The 18185-nt window shown below is 42.8% G+C and overlaps 2 protein-coding genes across 4 annotated transcripts; one reads left to right on the forward strand and one right to left on the reverse strand.

The window, feature by feature from the left end:
• Position 1: 1 nt before the first annotated feature.
• Positions 2-13469, reverse strand: znf646 (zinc finger protein 646). 2 transcript variants are annotated; one of them, XM_087794277.1, is made up of 5 exons: positions 13369-13469; positions 12890-13032; positions 8762-11458; positions 7241-8299; positions 2-3068 (listed from the first exon to the last, which is right to left on the reverse strand). In XM_087794277.1, exons 3-5 carry the CDS (start codon positions 11290-11292, stop codon positions 2249-2251), a joined length of 4410 nt encoding a protein of 1469 aa, XP_087650403.1. In that variant the 5' UTR covers positions 11293-11458; positions 12890-13032; positions 13369-13469; the 3' UTR covers positions 2-2248. The 2 variants fall into 2 exon arrangements, with proteins under 2 accessions (XP_087650403.1, XP_087650402.1); XM_087794276.1 differs by lacking the exon at positions 13369-13469 and having other exon boundaries at positions 12890-13073.
• Positions 13412-16505, forward strand: znf668 (zinc finger protein 668). Of its 2 annotated transcripts, XM_087794279.1 has the most exons (2): positions 13412-13525; positions 14223-16505. In XM_087794279.1, the coding sequence occupies exon 2, from the start codon at positions 14231-14233 to the stop codon at positions 16181-16183; it is 1953 nt and encodes a 650-aa protein (XP_087650405.1). In that variant the 5' UTR covers positions 13412-13525; positions 14223-14230; the 3' UTR covers positions 16184-16505. The 2 variants fall into 2 exon arrangements, with proteins under 2 accessions (XP_087650405.1, XP_087650404.1); XM_087794278.1 differs by lacking the exon at positions 13412-13525 and having other exon boundaries at positions 13988-16505.
• The last annotated feature ends 1680 nt before the right edge of the window (positions 16506-18185 follow it).

Here is an 18185-nt window from a genome sequence, read left to right on the forward strand (position 1 = left end):
AACCTTTTAATCCCTTTAAGTAACATACTGAGGTTCTAAACAAAAGCCAAGAATTAAAAACCTACTCCAGAGTGACAAAATAGTCTTATAATAATAAATAGTCTTAATATGAGTTAAATAGCTGTGGAAACGCGATAAAATTGCTGCGTGTTATTTTTAAATACACAAAGACTAACTAGCAAATCTTGAATATACACAAAGTAGAACATATTTACAACGTGATAAGAACAAGTGTGATCGATTTTTAAGTGCCGCAGGAAGTGTGAAATCAAATGTATTATTATTATTATACCGAGCAGTGTGAGCTGCGTGCTACTGTGTTATTACGGTGAATCTCTGGTCGCTGACAGAAGTGTGTTCGACGTGACGGTGGATCTGCTGCAGCCGAGCGTGACTCACGACATATTGCTTTAAATATTAGAAACCTATGGGAGGGAGATCTGCTCCGTGGACGAGGGTCTCAACTACACATGTGCAAGTCAAAACCTCCAGCGTGAACAAAAAGGCTTTTGGAATATCTTTGTCATGCCCTCGCCAACGGTTCCAGAGCGACACACACGACTGCACTCCACGAGGCGAGAGAGAAGCATCGAGTGCTCATGAGGTATTTCAAAGAGTCTGCGATCACATGACCAGGCTGGATATGGAGGGTTGACTGTGAGAATGCAAACTAGTTTGGCATCTATTTCATTACAATTAAAATACTAAACTATTTGGCAAGGTTTAAAGGGATAGCATTTTAAAACAATGTTTTTTTCTTAAAGTAAGATGGAGTGCATGTACTGCTGTAAGTTTAGTTTTAGGCTAGAAATAACAAAAAATGTCATTGTTGGGTTTTTCTTCAGATCATTAATGATACAATTGTTATGTCAGCTCTTAATGTAAATGTAACTACAAATAGTGTTTTTATTTAAGAATAAAACTAATGCTTTAATTCCCTGAGGGAAATGTGTGTTACTACTGATGTTTTCTAAGTTTTTGAAAAAATATTTACATAGAGTTTAAATAGATCCTTATATATACATACATATATGTATAATTCTTAAATGTTTATTTTAGTCTTTGCATTATGGCGGTTGCTCATCTGATCTTGTTTGTGTTTATTGTGTTTGTCTTCTGTGTAAATGTTTGTCTTTCATCATTGTGTGTTTTTTGTGTTGTTTATTTTTTGCTCAACCGTCAACGATGAGAGACTGGTCGGACCAACTTGGTGTTTTGAAAAGTGTCTGTAAGTAAAGCAAGTAATCAGGAAAAACAACAAGATATTAAACTCTTGGGTTAAGAACACTGTTAGAACTCTTTAGTTAGTCATGACAAACTAAAATATTAAACAGGCATTTCATGAAGGTAATAATAACAACGTGAACTTCAGGTTAAACGTCTTAAAAATACTGTTACAGTAGTCGAATTTTTTAACGATATTAGTAACTCATAAAATAAATCCCCGTCAGCCACTAAATGACTCGTAACCGTGTCATGTGAACGCAGCTCCAACTATGAGCGGAGACAAACGCTGCATTAAATCCACAATGAAGTCCTAATGCTGAGCAACAAGACAGCGAGCGACGCTTCAACTGTTCAGGTGAATTCTTGTGCTTTGAGGAGTCAGTGTTCGACCTCACGGGTCATCCCAGAATGTTGTCTGAGGACCTGGCTTCCTGCTACAATGACGGATCAGGCACTAGCTTGTCTAGTTCAGGGATGGCAGCCACCGGCGACTGAAGTGAACTGAACATCAAAGTATTAAAATGGCGAGTGTAAATCAAGTTCACACCTTCTGAAGGTTTCACCCTGAGCGCTGCCGTCCGGGCCCTTAAAGCAGATACTTTGTAATGTTTGGATTCATGTACACATAAACTTTGAAATAGATTATCTTAGAGGAGAATACTATAAGCAAGTGTCCATTTTCTTGGTTGCGAGTTCGCATGACCTTTGAACCCACCCAGAGGTATTTGAAGACGTTAATAACAGAAGGTGTGTGATGTGACATCACGGGCAGCTAATAAATCAGTTCTGATAATATAGTCCATACATTTCTGTTGACTGAACCACCTACAGAGGCACTGGACATGGGTACAGAGAAAGTCCTGATTCATAAAACCTTTTCACGGACCTGGGTTTAAGAGGAGTGTTGGGTTCGGTTGACAGTTCACGGTATAGTCCAGGAGCCGGTATGTTAACCAGAAGGTTCACACCAGCGCTCTGACGTACAAAAGGAGTAGTTTTTTTTTTTTCTAAATGCATCGTCTCATAGGAAAGAGCCCATGTCCAGGTCCATGTAGGCGTTAGCGTCCATGTTGAAGGAGGAGTCGTAGTTCTGGTTGTTCTGGTGCAGCTTCTGATGGTGCCTCAGGTTGGACTTGCTGGAGAAGGTTTTGTCGCAGTGCGGGCAGGCGAAGGGCTTCTCTTTCGTGTGTATCCTCCGGTGGCAGATGAGCTGGGTGGACACTCGGAAGGCTTTCCCGCAGTCCAGGCACTGGTATCTCTTGGGCTCCATGTGTATGCGTCGGTGGTTCTTCAGGGCCATCAGGTTGGTGAACTCCTTCTGGCACACGGAGCAGAAGAAGGAGCCGGTCTTGTGGCTGTTCTTGTGGTTGAGGAGGGAGCCGGCGTGGCGGTACGTGCGGCCGCAGTGCTCGCAGACGTGGCTCTTCTCCTCGGCGCCCGTGGAGTCTCCGTCCTGTTGTCCGTCCAGCGACTGGTCCTGCTTGGACACCTCGTCCACCGCCCCCGAGGACCAGATGCTGTTGTCGTCGGCGCTCTGCTGGTGGGTCTCCAGGTGCTGCTGGTAGCTGCTGGCCGTGGAGAAACTTCTGTCGCAGATGCTGCAGGTGAGCGAGCGGTCTTTGGAGTGGACCTCCATGTGGCTCTGCAGGTGCGACAGCAGGCAGAAGGTCTTGCCACACTCCGGGCAGCAGTGGCGCCGCATCTGAGAGTGGATCTGAAGACTGACGGCGTCGGGGAAGGTCTGCAGACAGAGGGCGCAGTGGTGCAGGTTCTCCGAGTGCGTCTTCTTATGATTGAGGAGGGAGCCGGCGTGGCGGTAGGAACGACCACAGAGATCACACCTGCGGCAGAAACAAATTCAGACGGTGTTTACCTCACAAGAAATTCCAAAATTACATTTGTGATACTGTAGAGACAACTACAGTGCCTTGCGAAAGTATTCGGCCCCCTTGAACCTTTCAACATTTCGCCACATTTCAGGCTTCAAACATAAAGATATACAATTTTAATTTTTTGTCATGAATCAACAACAAGTGGGACACAATCGTGAAGTGGAACGAAATTTATTGGATAATTTAAACTTTTTTAACAAATAAAAAACTGAAAAGTGGGGCGTGCAATATTATTCGGCCCCTTTACTTTCAGTGCAGCAAACTCACTCCAGAAGTTCAGTGAGGATCTTTGAATGATCCAATGTTGTCCTAAATGACTGATGATGATAAATAGAAGTCACCTGTGTGTAATCAAGTCTCCGTATAAATGCACCTGCTCTTTGATAGTCTCAGGGTTCTGTTTAAAGCGCAGAGAGAACCATGAAGACAAAGGAACACACCAGGCAGGTCCGAGATACTGTTGTGAAGAAGTTTAAAGCCGGATTTGGATACAAAAAGATTTCCCAAGCTTTAAACATCTCAAGGAGCACTTTGCAAGCAATTATATTGAAATGGAAGGAGTATCAGACCACTGCAAATCTACCAAGACCCGGCCGTCCCTCCAAACTTTCATCTCAAACAAGGAGAAGACTGATCAGAGATGCAGCCAAGAGGCCCATGATCACTCTGGATGAACTGCAGATAACTACAGCTGAGGTGGGAGAGTCTGTCCATAGGACAACAATCAGTCGTGCACTGCACAAATCTGGCCTTTATGGAAGAGTGGCAAGAAGAAAGCCATTTCTCAAAGATATCCATAAAAAGTCTCATTTAAAGTTTGCCACAAGCCACCTGGGAGACACACTAAACATGTGGAAGAAGGTGCTCTGGTCAGATGAAACCAAAATCGAACTTTTTGGCCACAATGCAAAACGATATGTTTGGCGTAAAAGCAACACAGCTCATCACCCTGAACACACCATCCCCACTGTCAAACATGGTGGTGGCAGCATCATGGTTTGGGCCTGCTTTTCTTCAGCAGGGACAGGGAAGATGGCTAAAATTGATGGGAAGATGGATGGAGCCAAATACAGGACCATTCTGGAAGAAAACCTGTTGGAGTCTGCAGAAGACCTGAGACTGGGACGGAGATTTATCTTCCAACAGGACAATGATCCAAAACATAAAGCCAAATCTACAATGGAATGGTTCACAAATAGACGTATCCAGGTGTTAGAATGGCCAAGTCAAAGTCCAGACCTGAATCCAATCGAGAATCTGAATCTGAAAGAGCTGAAGACTGCTGTTCACAAACGCTCTCCATCCAACCTCACTGAGCTCGAGCTGTTTTGCAAGGAAGAATGGGCAAGAATTCCAGTCTCTCGATGTGCAAAACTGATAAGAGACATACCCCAAGCGACTTGCAGCTGTAATTGCAGCAAAAGGTGGCACTACAAAGTATTAGCGCAAGGGGGCCGAATAATATTGCACGCCCCACTTTTCAGTTTTTTATTTGTTAAAAAAGTTTAAATTATCCAATAAATTTCGTTCCACTTCACGATTGTGTCCCACTTGTTGATTCATGACAAAAAATTAAAATTTTATATCTTTATGTTTGAAGCCTGAAATGTGGCGAAATGTTGAAAGGTTCAAGGGGGCCGAATACTTTCGCAAGGCACTGTATATAGTTGTAGTATTGTCTGAGTACTTGACTCTGGTGTTGCAGAATGTACAGACCACATGACTCCTGGCTAAGTTGTAAATCCTTTTATTTGTATGGAAACCAAAATCTGTCCAGTTTTAAAAGCTGTATCCTTTGGTCCTCAGTCACCACTGGCATTTCATAGTTGCTTTTAGTTTGTCATTTAGATGTTTAATTGCAACACAAAAATGGTATTTTATCTACGACTTTTTGCATGTTATCTGTAAATGTATAAGTTAAAGAGAAAGAAAGGCTTAGGCTTAGACAAAACTTCTAAATAAAAGCTGTCATGGATGTTTCCATCCTTCAAAACAATTGACCTCTTCAAATAAGTTTAAGACTCTGTAATGTGTGAATGTGAGTTTCTCAGTAACGGATCATTTCATCCTCTGACACACTGTAAGCCGGGATTGACCACACGTCACCATGTTGAGTGGAAACAGCAGGACATATGTGGATGATTTTAGTCATCACATTGTTTACATATTTTGGGGGATTACTGCGGTTTCAACAAAAAAAAAAGGAAGAACAGCTGATCTACATTGACAAGGTTCAGCCAAATGAACTTGAGAAGACATGAACCTGCTTGGACTGTGGCTTTTTTTTAAATTATTCAGAGAAACTGTTTTTATTGAACTAAACAACATCCCTTATCTCATGTTTGTAAACTTTATTTTAATCATTCTCACACTCTTTGAACTCATTGTGTGGTTTTGAATAACCAGTACAATAAAGTACAAATTTAAATTGATTTTCTTTTGCAAAAATGTGGTGCATTAAAGAGCAAAACCCCCCTTACACTAGCAACAAACAACCCAATGACCAAATTGAATCTAAAATCAATGGCCACCAGTGGTAGGGTCCGGTCTTGGTAACAGTCCATGAGGCATTTAATTTCTGTTGTATGAATTGTCATGTCTTATTTTACTGTTTTACTTCTCCTGTTGACAAGTCAAGATGTTTGTTTTGGTCAAGTGTACTGAAAAGATAAACCTGTGAGTAGAGAAAATGAGAAAAAAAACAACTATATACAACCATCTTGTTGGAGAGAATCCTGCTCAGCGCTCCTAGTGATTCAGTGTTTTGTTGAGACTGTATTTATCATAAACTTCATTAAAATTATTTGACGGTGATGCTATTAAATTTTTGCTGTTTGTGTGAAAATAATCCCTGATGCACAAAATACAGGAAACATGCTATTAGGAACCACTTACAGGAAGAAAAGAAAATGTCCCGTGAAATGCATGAATTTCCAAGGAAAGAAGTACGAGTAGTTCACAAAAATTCCTGAAGACTAATTGGCCACCATGTTCCGAAAAAAGGCTGCAACGTCAGCAAAGGAAGTGGTTGAGTCATGTTTTGGGCCGGGACCATGGGCAGCCCGCCTGCTGGCCCCCTCAGAGTCTCTTGTTAATCATGTGGACTTTCTGGCTGATAACAGTTTTCCATGGAGTGGAAAAGAAAGTGGGAGTTTTTCAAAACAAAAACATAATCTTGTATGACAACGCTCATGTGGGAATACCCCAGCATCATTTTTTGTTACAATAAAATGGGTATCCTGAAGGAAAAGATCCAAAAGTGTGATGGACATCATCCTATTTAACATTAAAATGAATTATATGTGGCTATAAAGAACTGTCAACCACAGAATTGAAAACTAAAAATTGATTTTAAACGTCTTTTTTAACATTACAACTGCTGTTTATTTACAAGGATTCCACATTCACACCAGATTTCAGTGCAGCTGGTGATGCTTCATAACTTCAATTTCTGAATTGACTATCATGGGTATGGTTTTCATGTTTTAACCAAGCATGTTGGGAGGAATATCTAGACAGGGCATGCCTCATTAAATCCAGCCCTCTTTTAGAAACCATTTCCAGTGACCTTTTAAATTGTTTCTGTTCAAAATAGCGTTTGACTAAAGTAAATATGACACTATTTTCTGTCCTTCACAACCCATAACATATGATAAATGCTGGCTATTTTGGGAAATGGTAATTAACATAATTAACTTGGTACTATTAATATTTGATGGTAATAATTGAATCTTAATTTTGAGTATATGATGCATATTGTGGGTTTTGATGATTTGTTCTGTGCTAGCAAGTACTAATAGTAGTTTTCTAGACATGAAACACTTTTTATTTCTGAATCTGGTAACTATACAAAAATAAGCAACATTGTGAAATCGATAACACGCAACTGGAATTGTTGACAGCAAGCATTGAGAAACATTTTAAGAGAAATCTAATCTTATTGTGAAGCACTGCTGATGAAAATATTCATCTTTTATTCTGCTGGGACAAGATTGAATACATGCATTAAACACGGCATATATAGCAGAACTTTGTTAATAAGATAGTTTGAACAGAAGGTACTAAACCAACACATATCATCATTCACACCTCGTGGTGTCTGGGTGAAGGTTTACACTCACGTGAAGCACTTGTCGGGACTCTCAGAGTGTTGGGCTCCCGCAGCACTGGGAGAAACTGAGCCCCGGTGGCAGCGATGCCTCTTCAGACCAGATGCCCCCTGAAAGCTCTTGCCACATTTGGAGCAGCTGAAGTAGGAGGCATTGCGGTCATGAATTTTCTGGTGGTTGTGCAGGATGCTGGCGAGGCGGAAGGCTTTTCCACAGGTGAGACACGCATACTTCTTCTTCTGCGTGTGCGTGCGTATGTGGTTGCGTAAGGCCATGGGGTTGGTGAAGCTCTTGGAGCAGTAGTTGCAGCCGAAGTGTCCGGTCTTGTGGGTGTTCTTGTGGTTGAGCAGGCTGCCAGCATGGCGGTAGCTGCGGTTGCAGATATTGCATGTGAAGATTCGTTCCTCTTTATTAGTGTTGCCATCAGTGCTGGATGAAGACCCGTCACACACATGGGCGGACAGTTGCTCAACGGACACAAACGTCCCCTTGCACTGTTTGCACTTATGGCCTTGGGACCGGCTGCTCCTTCGAGAGACTCCAGCTGTGCTGGGGTCTTTACAGATGTGAGACACTAGCTGCTTTCTCAACCTGAAGCATTTTCCACACTTGATGCAGGAATGCCTTTTATATGCGAGGTGTGTGCGTAAGTGGTTCTTCAGTGCCAACTGGTTGGAATAGCTGTTGTTACAAATCGAACAGCAATACTCGCCAGTTTTGTGAGAGTTTTTGTGATTGACCAGACTCCCCCCATGTCTGTAGGTCCGGCCACACTGGTCGCAGGCAAAAGGCCGCTCATCGTCTGCATTCTCCGACTTGATTCTGGCTAGAGTTTTGGCTTTGACCTTTCGACCCTGAGACATGCTGCGTTGGCTTGTAGTACGAGTCTGGGGGACAGTCGCGCTGACAGACGCTGTCCCTGCTTCTGGATCGTCTTCGTTCATCTGCATGAGTGTCTGGATCTGGCTGTTGAGCTCCTGGATTTTGGCTTGGTTTTCTTTGTGCCGTCTTTGGTGATTCAGAAGCTGCTTTTGAATTTTGAAAGCTTTCCCACACTCGGTGCAGGCATACCTGAGGAAGGAGAGGAATGGAAAAATTCAGCAGGTAAACATAAATTGCAATAAATCAGCATTGTAGTTGCAAATCACTTTTTCTCAAGAAATAAATATAGAAAGTGTTCATCTTTAGGTAGATTAACATATTGTACCAGCGCTGTGTCATTAAACAGTTGCAATAGATATAAAAAACAACTACACGTTTACTAATGGAAACATTTCTGTAGTGGTTGGATGAATTAACTGCTAATTAAGTCATTGTAGGAACTGGTGCCTCTTGTTTGTGTTCCTTGTTTCCTGGGATCCATAAAAAGTAAAAATGTCTTTTAAAAGACACCAAATTTGTTAACAGAAGTGTGAATGACATGTCAATAAAATGGAATATATTGTTTGATGAATTTGGAATACAAGTCAGTTGCCTTATTTTTGCATGCTAGATTCTGTATTGTCTTTAGGATGTTAAGTTAAAAAAAAATACCTTTTAACATCAAAGTGGGACCTCTGGTGGTTCTTCAGGGCCAGCAGGTTGTAGAATCTTTGTTGACAGACCAGACATCTGTATATCCCCGTTTTATGAGACTTCTTGTGATTGAGCAGCGAGCCAGCATGTCTGTACGAGCGTCCACAATGGTCACACTTGTACTGACGGTCTCCGGTCTCAGCGTTGTAGTTCATGTGTCTGATGACTTCATTTTGGATGACACTATCTACACCAACTTCCTCTTTAATATCCACTGACTGGTTTATCCCGGCGCGACCGCAGCCATGGTTCTTGAGCTGATGAAGGCTGTTGCATAAGATCCCACAGCTGCCACAAATGACGGTTTGAGACTTCTTTTTCCTTCTTGGCTTTTTGTTAACTTTTGCACTTGTGTTGTTCTGAACCTGCTTACTGTTGTGTTCATTCTGGTGAATCATCAAGTCCTGACTGTTGTCAAAGCTCTCTCCGCATGTGCTGCAGATCATCATCTCCCCGGCCACATCATCCTTTTCCTCCTCCTCGGGGTTTATCGAAACTGGCTCCGAGCCTCCAGCACTGTCCTGGGACTGTGTGTGACCTCTGAGATGCGTCTTGAGTGCCCTCAAACTTGTGTAATTGTTTCCACAAAGGGAGCAGTGATAGAGATCGGTATCGTCTTCTTCCTCGCTTCTGTTCATAAGCTCTTCTCTCATTTTATCATGGACTTTCTGTTCAAAGTAACTTTGTTCATTCATATCGCCATCATCGTGGTCAAACTCTGAATGGTCGAACTCTTGATTCTCGTGGTCGAACTCTTGATTCTCGTAAACACTGTGACCGTTGGTCTGTCTGAAGTCAACTGTTCCATCAAATTCACTGCAGTCGGCGTCCCGCTGCTGTCTTATTGGACAAGGATGAGACTTGATACCAGCGATGTCATCAAACGTCTCTCCACAGTCTGCACACATGTGCCTCTGCACCTGCTCGTTGTCATCATCAGGTGGATGCTCACTGGGTTCCTCAGAGAAGTCCTGGTCATACTGCTGCTCATACAGTCCATCACTGTTGTCACCTTCATTAGAACTTAAATCAGCCTCTTGCTCTTTCAGGTCCGCCTGTGGAGAGAAGCTTTCCTGCTGGTGGTCCTGTGTAAGCGGCTCAGAGGAGAGCCAGTCTTCATCCGTTCTGTCATCAAAATAAGGCGACTGGCTTTTGTGGAGACGAAGATGACCTTTAAGAGCTGCCAGGTGTGGATAGCTCTTCCTGCAGATGGAACACTGGAAAACCCCTGTTTGATGGGACCTCTTGTGGTTGATAAGGCTTCCCGAGTGTCTGTAGCTTTTTCCACATATGTGACATTTAAAAGGGCGATTCACATCATCTCCAGCTGAAGTACCTTCAAATTCATCTACGTCATCATGATTCTGTGCAGGATTAGGAATGTTTGAATCTACTGAACTAGCGTCTGCCTGACTATCGGGAGAAGACGGGCTTTGATCGTTGCCATATTCAGATTTGACGTGACCATTCATTTCGGTATCTCCTTGGGGCAAATCCAACTCTTGAAGATCTTCCGATGACTTTGAGTTATTCATATATGAAGCGTGAAAACCGGACTCTGGAGAGGAAACACTGTGGCTGTATGACGCCATAGATGAATTGTGATCTGGCAGAGACTCCTCCATCTCAGGCGGTTCAGAGGAATTATGCATTTGAAGGTGTTCGTGGAAGTCCTCGTCATTGGTCAAAACTATTTGGCATAGATGGCAGAAATGAACTGATGTCTCTGGGCTTGGTGGTGACAACTTCTCAGAGGTTGGACCTGTGAAGGACCCATTTGTAGAGCGACGGTCACCTCTACCCCTAGTCTTATGAATTCTCTGGTGGCTATAGAGTGCAGCCATGTTATTTAACATTTTAAAACATATATCACACTCGAACTTCCCAACCTGGTGGGTCTTTTTATGATTTGCCAAGCTTCGAAGGTGAATATATGATTTGTCACACATGTCACACTTGTAGGGGCGGTCGCCATTATCATCTGAAGTTTCTGAATGTGGAGTCTTGACAGCAGCTGTAGTTGCATCACTTGTACTCCTCATCTCATACTCCTCATTCTCATCTTCAGCATCATCATCAGTTGAGGGGGACTCCGGGCTTATATTCTTAGAGGACTTAACTTGCTTTGTTTGATGTATTTTTTCATGTGTTCCAAGTTGGGATGCTAATCGAAAAGATTTTCCACACTCTGAGCACGAGTGCTTCTTCTGAGATGTATGGGTTCGCATATGACTTTTTAAAGCTGAAGCATTGGAGTTTTCTTTCCCACAGATATCACATTCAAAGGAGCCTACATCATGAGTCTTTTTATGGTTCGCAAGGCTACCAGCATGTCTGTAACAGCGCCCGCATTCGTCGCATTTGTATTTGCGATCATGTTCTTGATCGTGGGCTTCGATGTGATCAAGCAGACTTGACATATCTGGGCATATTGTGTTGCACTGTTTGCATGGATAACCTGACGACATGTCAGGGTCTGGTGAAGCCATGACCACAAAGTGAGTGATGATAAGAACTTCTATACGGAGAATGGAACAGCATTAGATGTTTTTGCTCCTCCTTTCCAGAAAAATACTAATTTATGAAGGGGATTTACGAAGCCGTCTCCCAGAAAAGGGGGTAGTCAAGTTCCTCAAACTGGGTAGTAAAACAGACCTGGAGAAGGCAAAAAAGACATTAGTGTGAGTGGCAGCAAATTCAACAAAACATTTATGATTTAAGTTTAATTGACATTTCTACTTTTAGATTACTAAAAAAAAGATTGAAGAAAGACAACCAAGGGGTTTATGGAAGAGTTTTAAATCTTGCATCAGTCCAAACAAGTTTAATCAGGAGAAATACACAACAGAGCTTCACTTTTTTGACTAAAATATGTCCTTCTATAAAGAAGCATCCACACCCTATAATACTGACTAACGGTTAGACACACACAATGTAACAACCATCTTACCCTAAATAAACACCCAAACCTACACAAACACAGCTCAACAAACGCAACCCCCCTCCTCACACACACACACAACATAGGCATACAACAAAATCAAACACACATCTAAACACCCACAGCAGAACACACATTTGTACAAGAACCGACACACCTACACAAATATATTTATAATTAAAAGGCAACTCTGATAAAAAAAAAAAAAAGTTTTTATCATATATGTTAGTCTAAAAGACTGAGTTCTGACCAACTGTAGTTTCATTCATAGATGTTCTCATATATTGTACTATCTATCCAAAGATGCGTAAAAATTCGGTATGCAAACCTACTTTCATCCTGTTGCCTTATTTTAATCGACAATACGTGATGTCACAACGTACTCTTACAAGCTAATGTAAAGGGTTAATGCGGCACTCCTTGGTTCATTGACTATTACCTGCTTATTGCCTTAACTGGGTCATGGATTCAAAAGCTCACTGAAATCACAAATGAAATGTGTTTGTGTCCCGATTGCATTCCATGTACATAACACACTATTATGTCAGTTGCGCGTGAAAAAATAAGGAACCAGTAGCTTTGGTTTCGTGACCTTATATCATTTCTGAGAAAGTTCCGATCGTACTTCAGATACGTTCGAGATCACACGTGCACCAAGATTGGCGTTAAACGGACATTGTTAACTAACTCGTTTACATTCTCTAACATCCAGTTGTGACTGTTCACCTAGGTAAATAATGATACAAAATGTATTTTTAAAGTACATAATAACTGTACTTTTTAGATGTAGTAAAGAGGACGTTGTTTCCAAAGCGATACGAACAAATATGTTTAGCACAACCGTACAAAAGACGGTTAACCTGCTAGCTATGTAAATAAACCGGGATATTGGTTTCTTTTGAACGTATTTGACAAAATAACAGCTGTTTATCACGGGATTTAACAACACAACTTAAATGTACGCCTTATGAACCAAATTATAAAGCACAAATTACCCGGGAAACTATAATACAATCCAAAAAAGCAGCAATGGGCTATCGTTAGCAGTTAGCATCGCTGCGGCTAGCAAAACAAACATTGCACCAAAATAAAGAAGTCGCGAAAATGTGAACTCGCACCGCCCGGAAATCTATAGAAATACATACCTGATATGTTTTTGATTCGAAACGCTCACATGAAGCCAAAGTAACGCGCATCCATCCACAAGTTCTGAGGATGTATTTTATCCAAAGGTCGGCCCCTTTTCTCGATTGTCTTTTCTATTCCTGGTTCCACATTGCCGTTGTTGCTAGGGAACAGGAAATGTGCAACAGTGAAATCCTTCCCCCCCAACACCATGAAGGCGGGACGGGTTTTTTAAAAAAAGAAAACGTTAGAAAATATATTATGATGCCCATCAGTATGCATTTGAAATAATTTTTACTTATATTCAAGTTTTATTATTTACATCATTTATTTTGTATTATTTCGCTTCAAGTTAAATCAATTTAATATATTTGACCTTTATACACCACTAGTCTGCCCTGTCTAAATGAAGATACATAATAAACAAAGGTCATAACTGATCTAATTAATATATAAAAATACATTCCTACAGTGGAAACATTAAAGAATCCTTTGTTACGTTGCTAAGTTGGCTCAGGGACAGCCGTCGTCATCATGGTCCTAGCGCCGACAACCCTCACGCAGACACCACTGATCAGCCTGTTGTTCTGCAAATGCAGTGCAGCAAATATCCCCACTGCAAGGCATTGTTTTGATATTACCTTGTGTCGTTTAAGGTAAGAATACCTTTACATCTAATATGAAGATTTACGTGTATCATGCGTGTATGCATTGAGCAGACTGCACAGCTGATGAGGCTCCTTCAATCGGGTTTCGTAGCCGTCGGTCCTAAAGCCAGCCATTTTGTGATTGTTGGGCATAAAACAGCAAGACTAGCTAGCAGCGGGGAGTCTAGAGACACTGTGGGGTCAACAGCGTGACACGAGACATGTAAAGCTTAGTGACGCGTTCGTGGGCAGCTCTCGACTGTCAGACTGGACCGGGTCTTCTCTGACAACTGTAGATCCGTGGACTTCCCGTGTGTGTGCAGCGGTTAGCTTATTGTCCCTGAGGTCCTAATGCCAGCCATTTTGTCATTTAGTGCGCAAGTGCTTTATTTTTTTAAACATACTGCCTTGTTATAATTGAATTCTTAATGCAGTTTAAGATTAATACACGTATCCTTTAACACAACCACGTAAAAATATTGTGCTTGGGTGACATTTTTTACAATAATATAAGACATCCAGATTTAGTTGTCCTTATTTTATTTATATCCATATATCCTCTACTCATCAGAAGAATGAGATAGATTTGTCAATTGATAATTTCAATATCCTGTGCTTCAAGAAAACATAAATCATGTTTTTGCATTTTTTGAGAAAGTCTTTGCTGATGCATTCAAAATAATGTGTTCCACCGTATCATTGACAGGTATAAACATGGCCTCCCCTCAGCCCGGCAGCCCGTCGCTCGAAGAGCAGTACACGCCTCTCGCTCAAGACCAGGAGAGCTGCGACGAGAAAGAAGCGGCGAAGAGTCATCCCGTGAAGAAGCGAGGAAGAGGACGACCTCCGAAATCCCAGCGTTCCTTCAAGTGTTCCTCCTGCTCCAAAGCCTACAGGAGTCTCTCCATCCTTCGCAGCCACAAGCTGTCGGCTCACATGAACGACCGCTCGCAGCCGCAGTCCTGCACCCAGTGCGCCAAAACCTTCGCCAACAAGGCCCAGCTTCTGAAGCACGAGCGCTCTCACTCGTCCCAGCGGCCGTTTCAATGCGCCGACTGTCACAAGGCGTACAAGACGCCGACCGAGCTACGGAACCACAGTCGCTCTCACACGGGAGAGAAACCTTTCGTGTGCACGGATTGCGGCAAGGCCTTCATGCAGGCCATTTGTCTACGGATCCACATGACTCAGCACAGCGGGGAGCGCCCCTACTCCTGCCGTCAGTGCAGCAAGAGCTATCCCACTCTGTCCAAGCTGAAGGTGCACCTGCGCTTCCACACCGGAGAGAAGCCGTACTACTGCGCCGAGTGCGGCAAGAGTTTCGCGGACCCTTCTGTGTTCCGTAAACACCGAAGGAACCACCAGGGTTATCGTCCCTACGCTTGCAACGAGTGTGGGAAAACATACACGGAACTGAAGGACCTGAAAAACCACGAGCGCTCCCACACCGGGGAAAAACCTTTCCTGTGCTCGGACTGTGGCAAAGCGTTCTCGCGCTCCTCCTCTCTGGCCTGCCATCAACGCATTCACTCCAAAAATAAACCGTACCAGTGCGAGCAATGTGGCAAAGGCTTCACCCAACTGTCCTCCTACCAGTCCCATCTCCGAACGCACTCGGGAGAGAAACCCTTCCTCTGCCCTCAGTGCGGGAAGATGTTTTCCGATCCGTCGAGTTTCCGTCGACACCAACGGGCCCACCTGGGTTACAAGCCGTACCCCTGCGACAAGTGTTCCAAGAGGTTCCGACAACCGGCGGACCTGGCCGTGCACAAGCGCGTTCACTCGGGGGAGCGGCCGTACAAGTGTCAGAGCTGCGACAAGGCCTTCGTGGCGTCGTGGGACCTGCGGCGACACATGCTCGTCCACACGGGTCTGAGGCCGTTCTCCTGCACCGACTGTGACAAGTCGTTCGCCGAGCGATCCAGCCTCAACAAGCACCGGCGCGTACACTCTGGAGAGCGTCCTTTTAAATGCGGCGAGTGCTCAAAGTCGTTTGTCGTGTCGTCCAGTCTACGTAAACATGAGAAAACCCACCTGACCGAGCATCAGCAGCAGCCGCCGCAGCAGGAAGCAGACGCCGCGTCATCCTCGGGCTTCACAGGCCACACGACCCTCCCTCAGTTCTCCTGCTCTCACTGTGACGCAACATTTGGAAACTGGGAAGAGGTTCAAGTGCACGAAAATCTTCACTCGATCGACGCAACGTCTCCGGCTGCAGCCAAAATAATTCCCGTGGGCGCGCATGTGTGTCAGACCTGCCAGGAAGAGTTCACCAAGTCATCAGACCTGCGGGAGCATGAGAAGCAACATCCTAAACTGAGGCCGCACGTCTGCGACAGCTGCGGGAAAGGTTTTCTAAACAGGTCCGGACTGCGCAAACACCAGAAGATCCACTCGGATAGCAAACCTCACAGCTGTCCCCACTGTGGCAAGGCCTTCCTTTTCCCTGCATATCTTCGCAAGCACTTAAAGATTCATCCCTCCAGTTCTCCCGCCACTAATATGGCTGATCTCAATATCATCCACATGGATATTCTTCCCCCCGCTTCATCATCGGAGGCGTCGCCCGGCAGCAAACCCAGCAGCATCACCTTGACAGTACCAGTGACGGTACCTGTAAATACCTTTCAGACTCTGCCGGAGTACTTGGTAAAAGAAGGACAGTAAATTACTCGGACAGATTTTTTATTTATTTTTAACTAAAACAGAGAATCCATTAAGTACCATCCAGAACATCTGTATAAGATATATATTGTTATGATGATGTTGGGGAACTTAAAAAAGATTAATATTTTGAAGGTTTATAAACTTCAAGTTACAAAACACCGCCTTGTTCATTGTCATTCATTTGTATCAATGTTTTATCAGAACATATTTTGGTGTGCATTAAAAACAATTTTATGTCTATCATGTGAACAAACATGTTGTGATTTTCACATTTCTAAATGTTTTGTTTCCAAAAAAAGGAACTATGTATAGCTTGGCTTAAAACAAGAAATACATTGAATAAAAAGTGATTTTGTACATTTAATTCCCAAGAAAGTTGTTTGCCTTTGCATTTTTTTCATTTGGAAGTATGTCACAAACGATTGAATGTTCTTAGTTAGTTATTCTATTTGAACATTTCTCTCCCTTACTTACATATTTATGGAGATGATGACCTTTTAACAGTTTCATTCAAAGATCACATATTTTACATACTAATGTGATTAGTTCATACCTATTGACGTCTTATTTTCCTTTTGTATATCTATTTATTTGGTTTTGAATGGTCTTGAGGGGTAAAACCAACGCCAAACCCATACAACCCAGTGTTTCCTGAAGTTTAAATCATTTGCAAGTAAACTACATGTTGTTCAGCCCGGCAGTAAGCAATATTCTTCCCCTGGTGAAATTTAGCTAAGAAAATAGTTTTGGCAACTACTTATGCTCATTAGGCTTGTGTCATATATAGTAAATTAATGAATTTGCCTAAATAACATGAATGTTTAAGCAAAAACAGGCCACTTAACTTAAGACAACAGAGACTGACAACTACACTACAACTAGATGTTTTTTTGACAAACAACATAGGCAGCATTAAAATATGACTATTGCACTTTGGCTGGTGCCTTACTTGGCATTCTAAAAGTTCTAATCCAGACTTTCTTTGGCCAAGCTACATCATCCAGCTCTTTCCGATGGAATCCCAAGACTCTCCAGCACGTCTGCACGTCTGGGTCCTGTGTCTACACCATGGTCTCCTACCGGTGGGACATGTTCTGAACACCTCCCAAGGGAGGTGGCCTGGAGACATCCTAATCAGATGCCCAGGCCACCTCAAATGTCTCCTCTCAGCGTGGAGGAACAGCGGTTCTACTCCGAGTCTCTCCTGGATGACCTTGCTTTTCACCCTATCTAAGAGAGAGCCCAGCCACCTTATGGAAGAAACTCATTTTGCTACAATTGTTATTGAAACAAATTTCTAATTGGTGGAACCCTTTAATGATAATGCCAATAAAAATAAATCTTATTCTGAGACCATAGAGATATCCATAGTTTGGATTTTTAATTTTTATTTATCCTTTATTTATCCAGGTAAGTCTCATTGCGATTAAAATCTCTTTTACAAGAGAGACCTGGCCAGGATGGACAGCAAAACAAAGAAACACATAAGAAAACAATTTCATACAGTATTAAGTGACTCTTAATGGTCATCCAAACTATGTTGTCCTCTGGACCCCTGCCCAATATATCCAATGATGATATGTTTAGTCGCTGTTCATAATTTAATCGCTTATTGTTGACGTGTTGCCCCGCAAATGGTGTTGGCTTTGTAAACAACCGGAAAACTTTCTGGAGAAAACCTGTTCTGATTAGGAGAGACTGCATCCATCCCACGTTGGAAGGAGCGTCTCTCTGGTCCAGCAATATTGACAGTTTTATTAGTTTAACCTGACAACTCAGAGCACAGACCAGGAGGCAGAACTGCAGTCAGAAGTCTGCACTTCTCCCACAGCAGTCACCTGCCTTTAACCACATAGAGAGGGTGAATCTGCCCCCTTTAATAAAACAAAGAGAAAATGTCCGCAGTAGAAGAGTTGTTAAAGAAAATCTGATTCAAATACATACTTCCACTACTATTGTGCAGGACAGGAGAATTAAGTGTGGATTGTTGAATATCCGATCC

Source organism: Callionymus lyra, chromosome 6 (assembly GCF_982586985.1).
Source record: "Callionymus lyra chromosome 6, fCalLyr1.hap1.1, whole genome shotgun sequence".
NCBI lineage: Eukaryota > Metazoa > Chordata > Actinopteri > Syngnathiformes > Callionymidae > Callionymus > Callionymus lyra.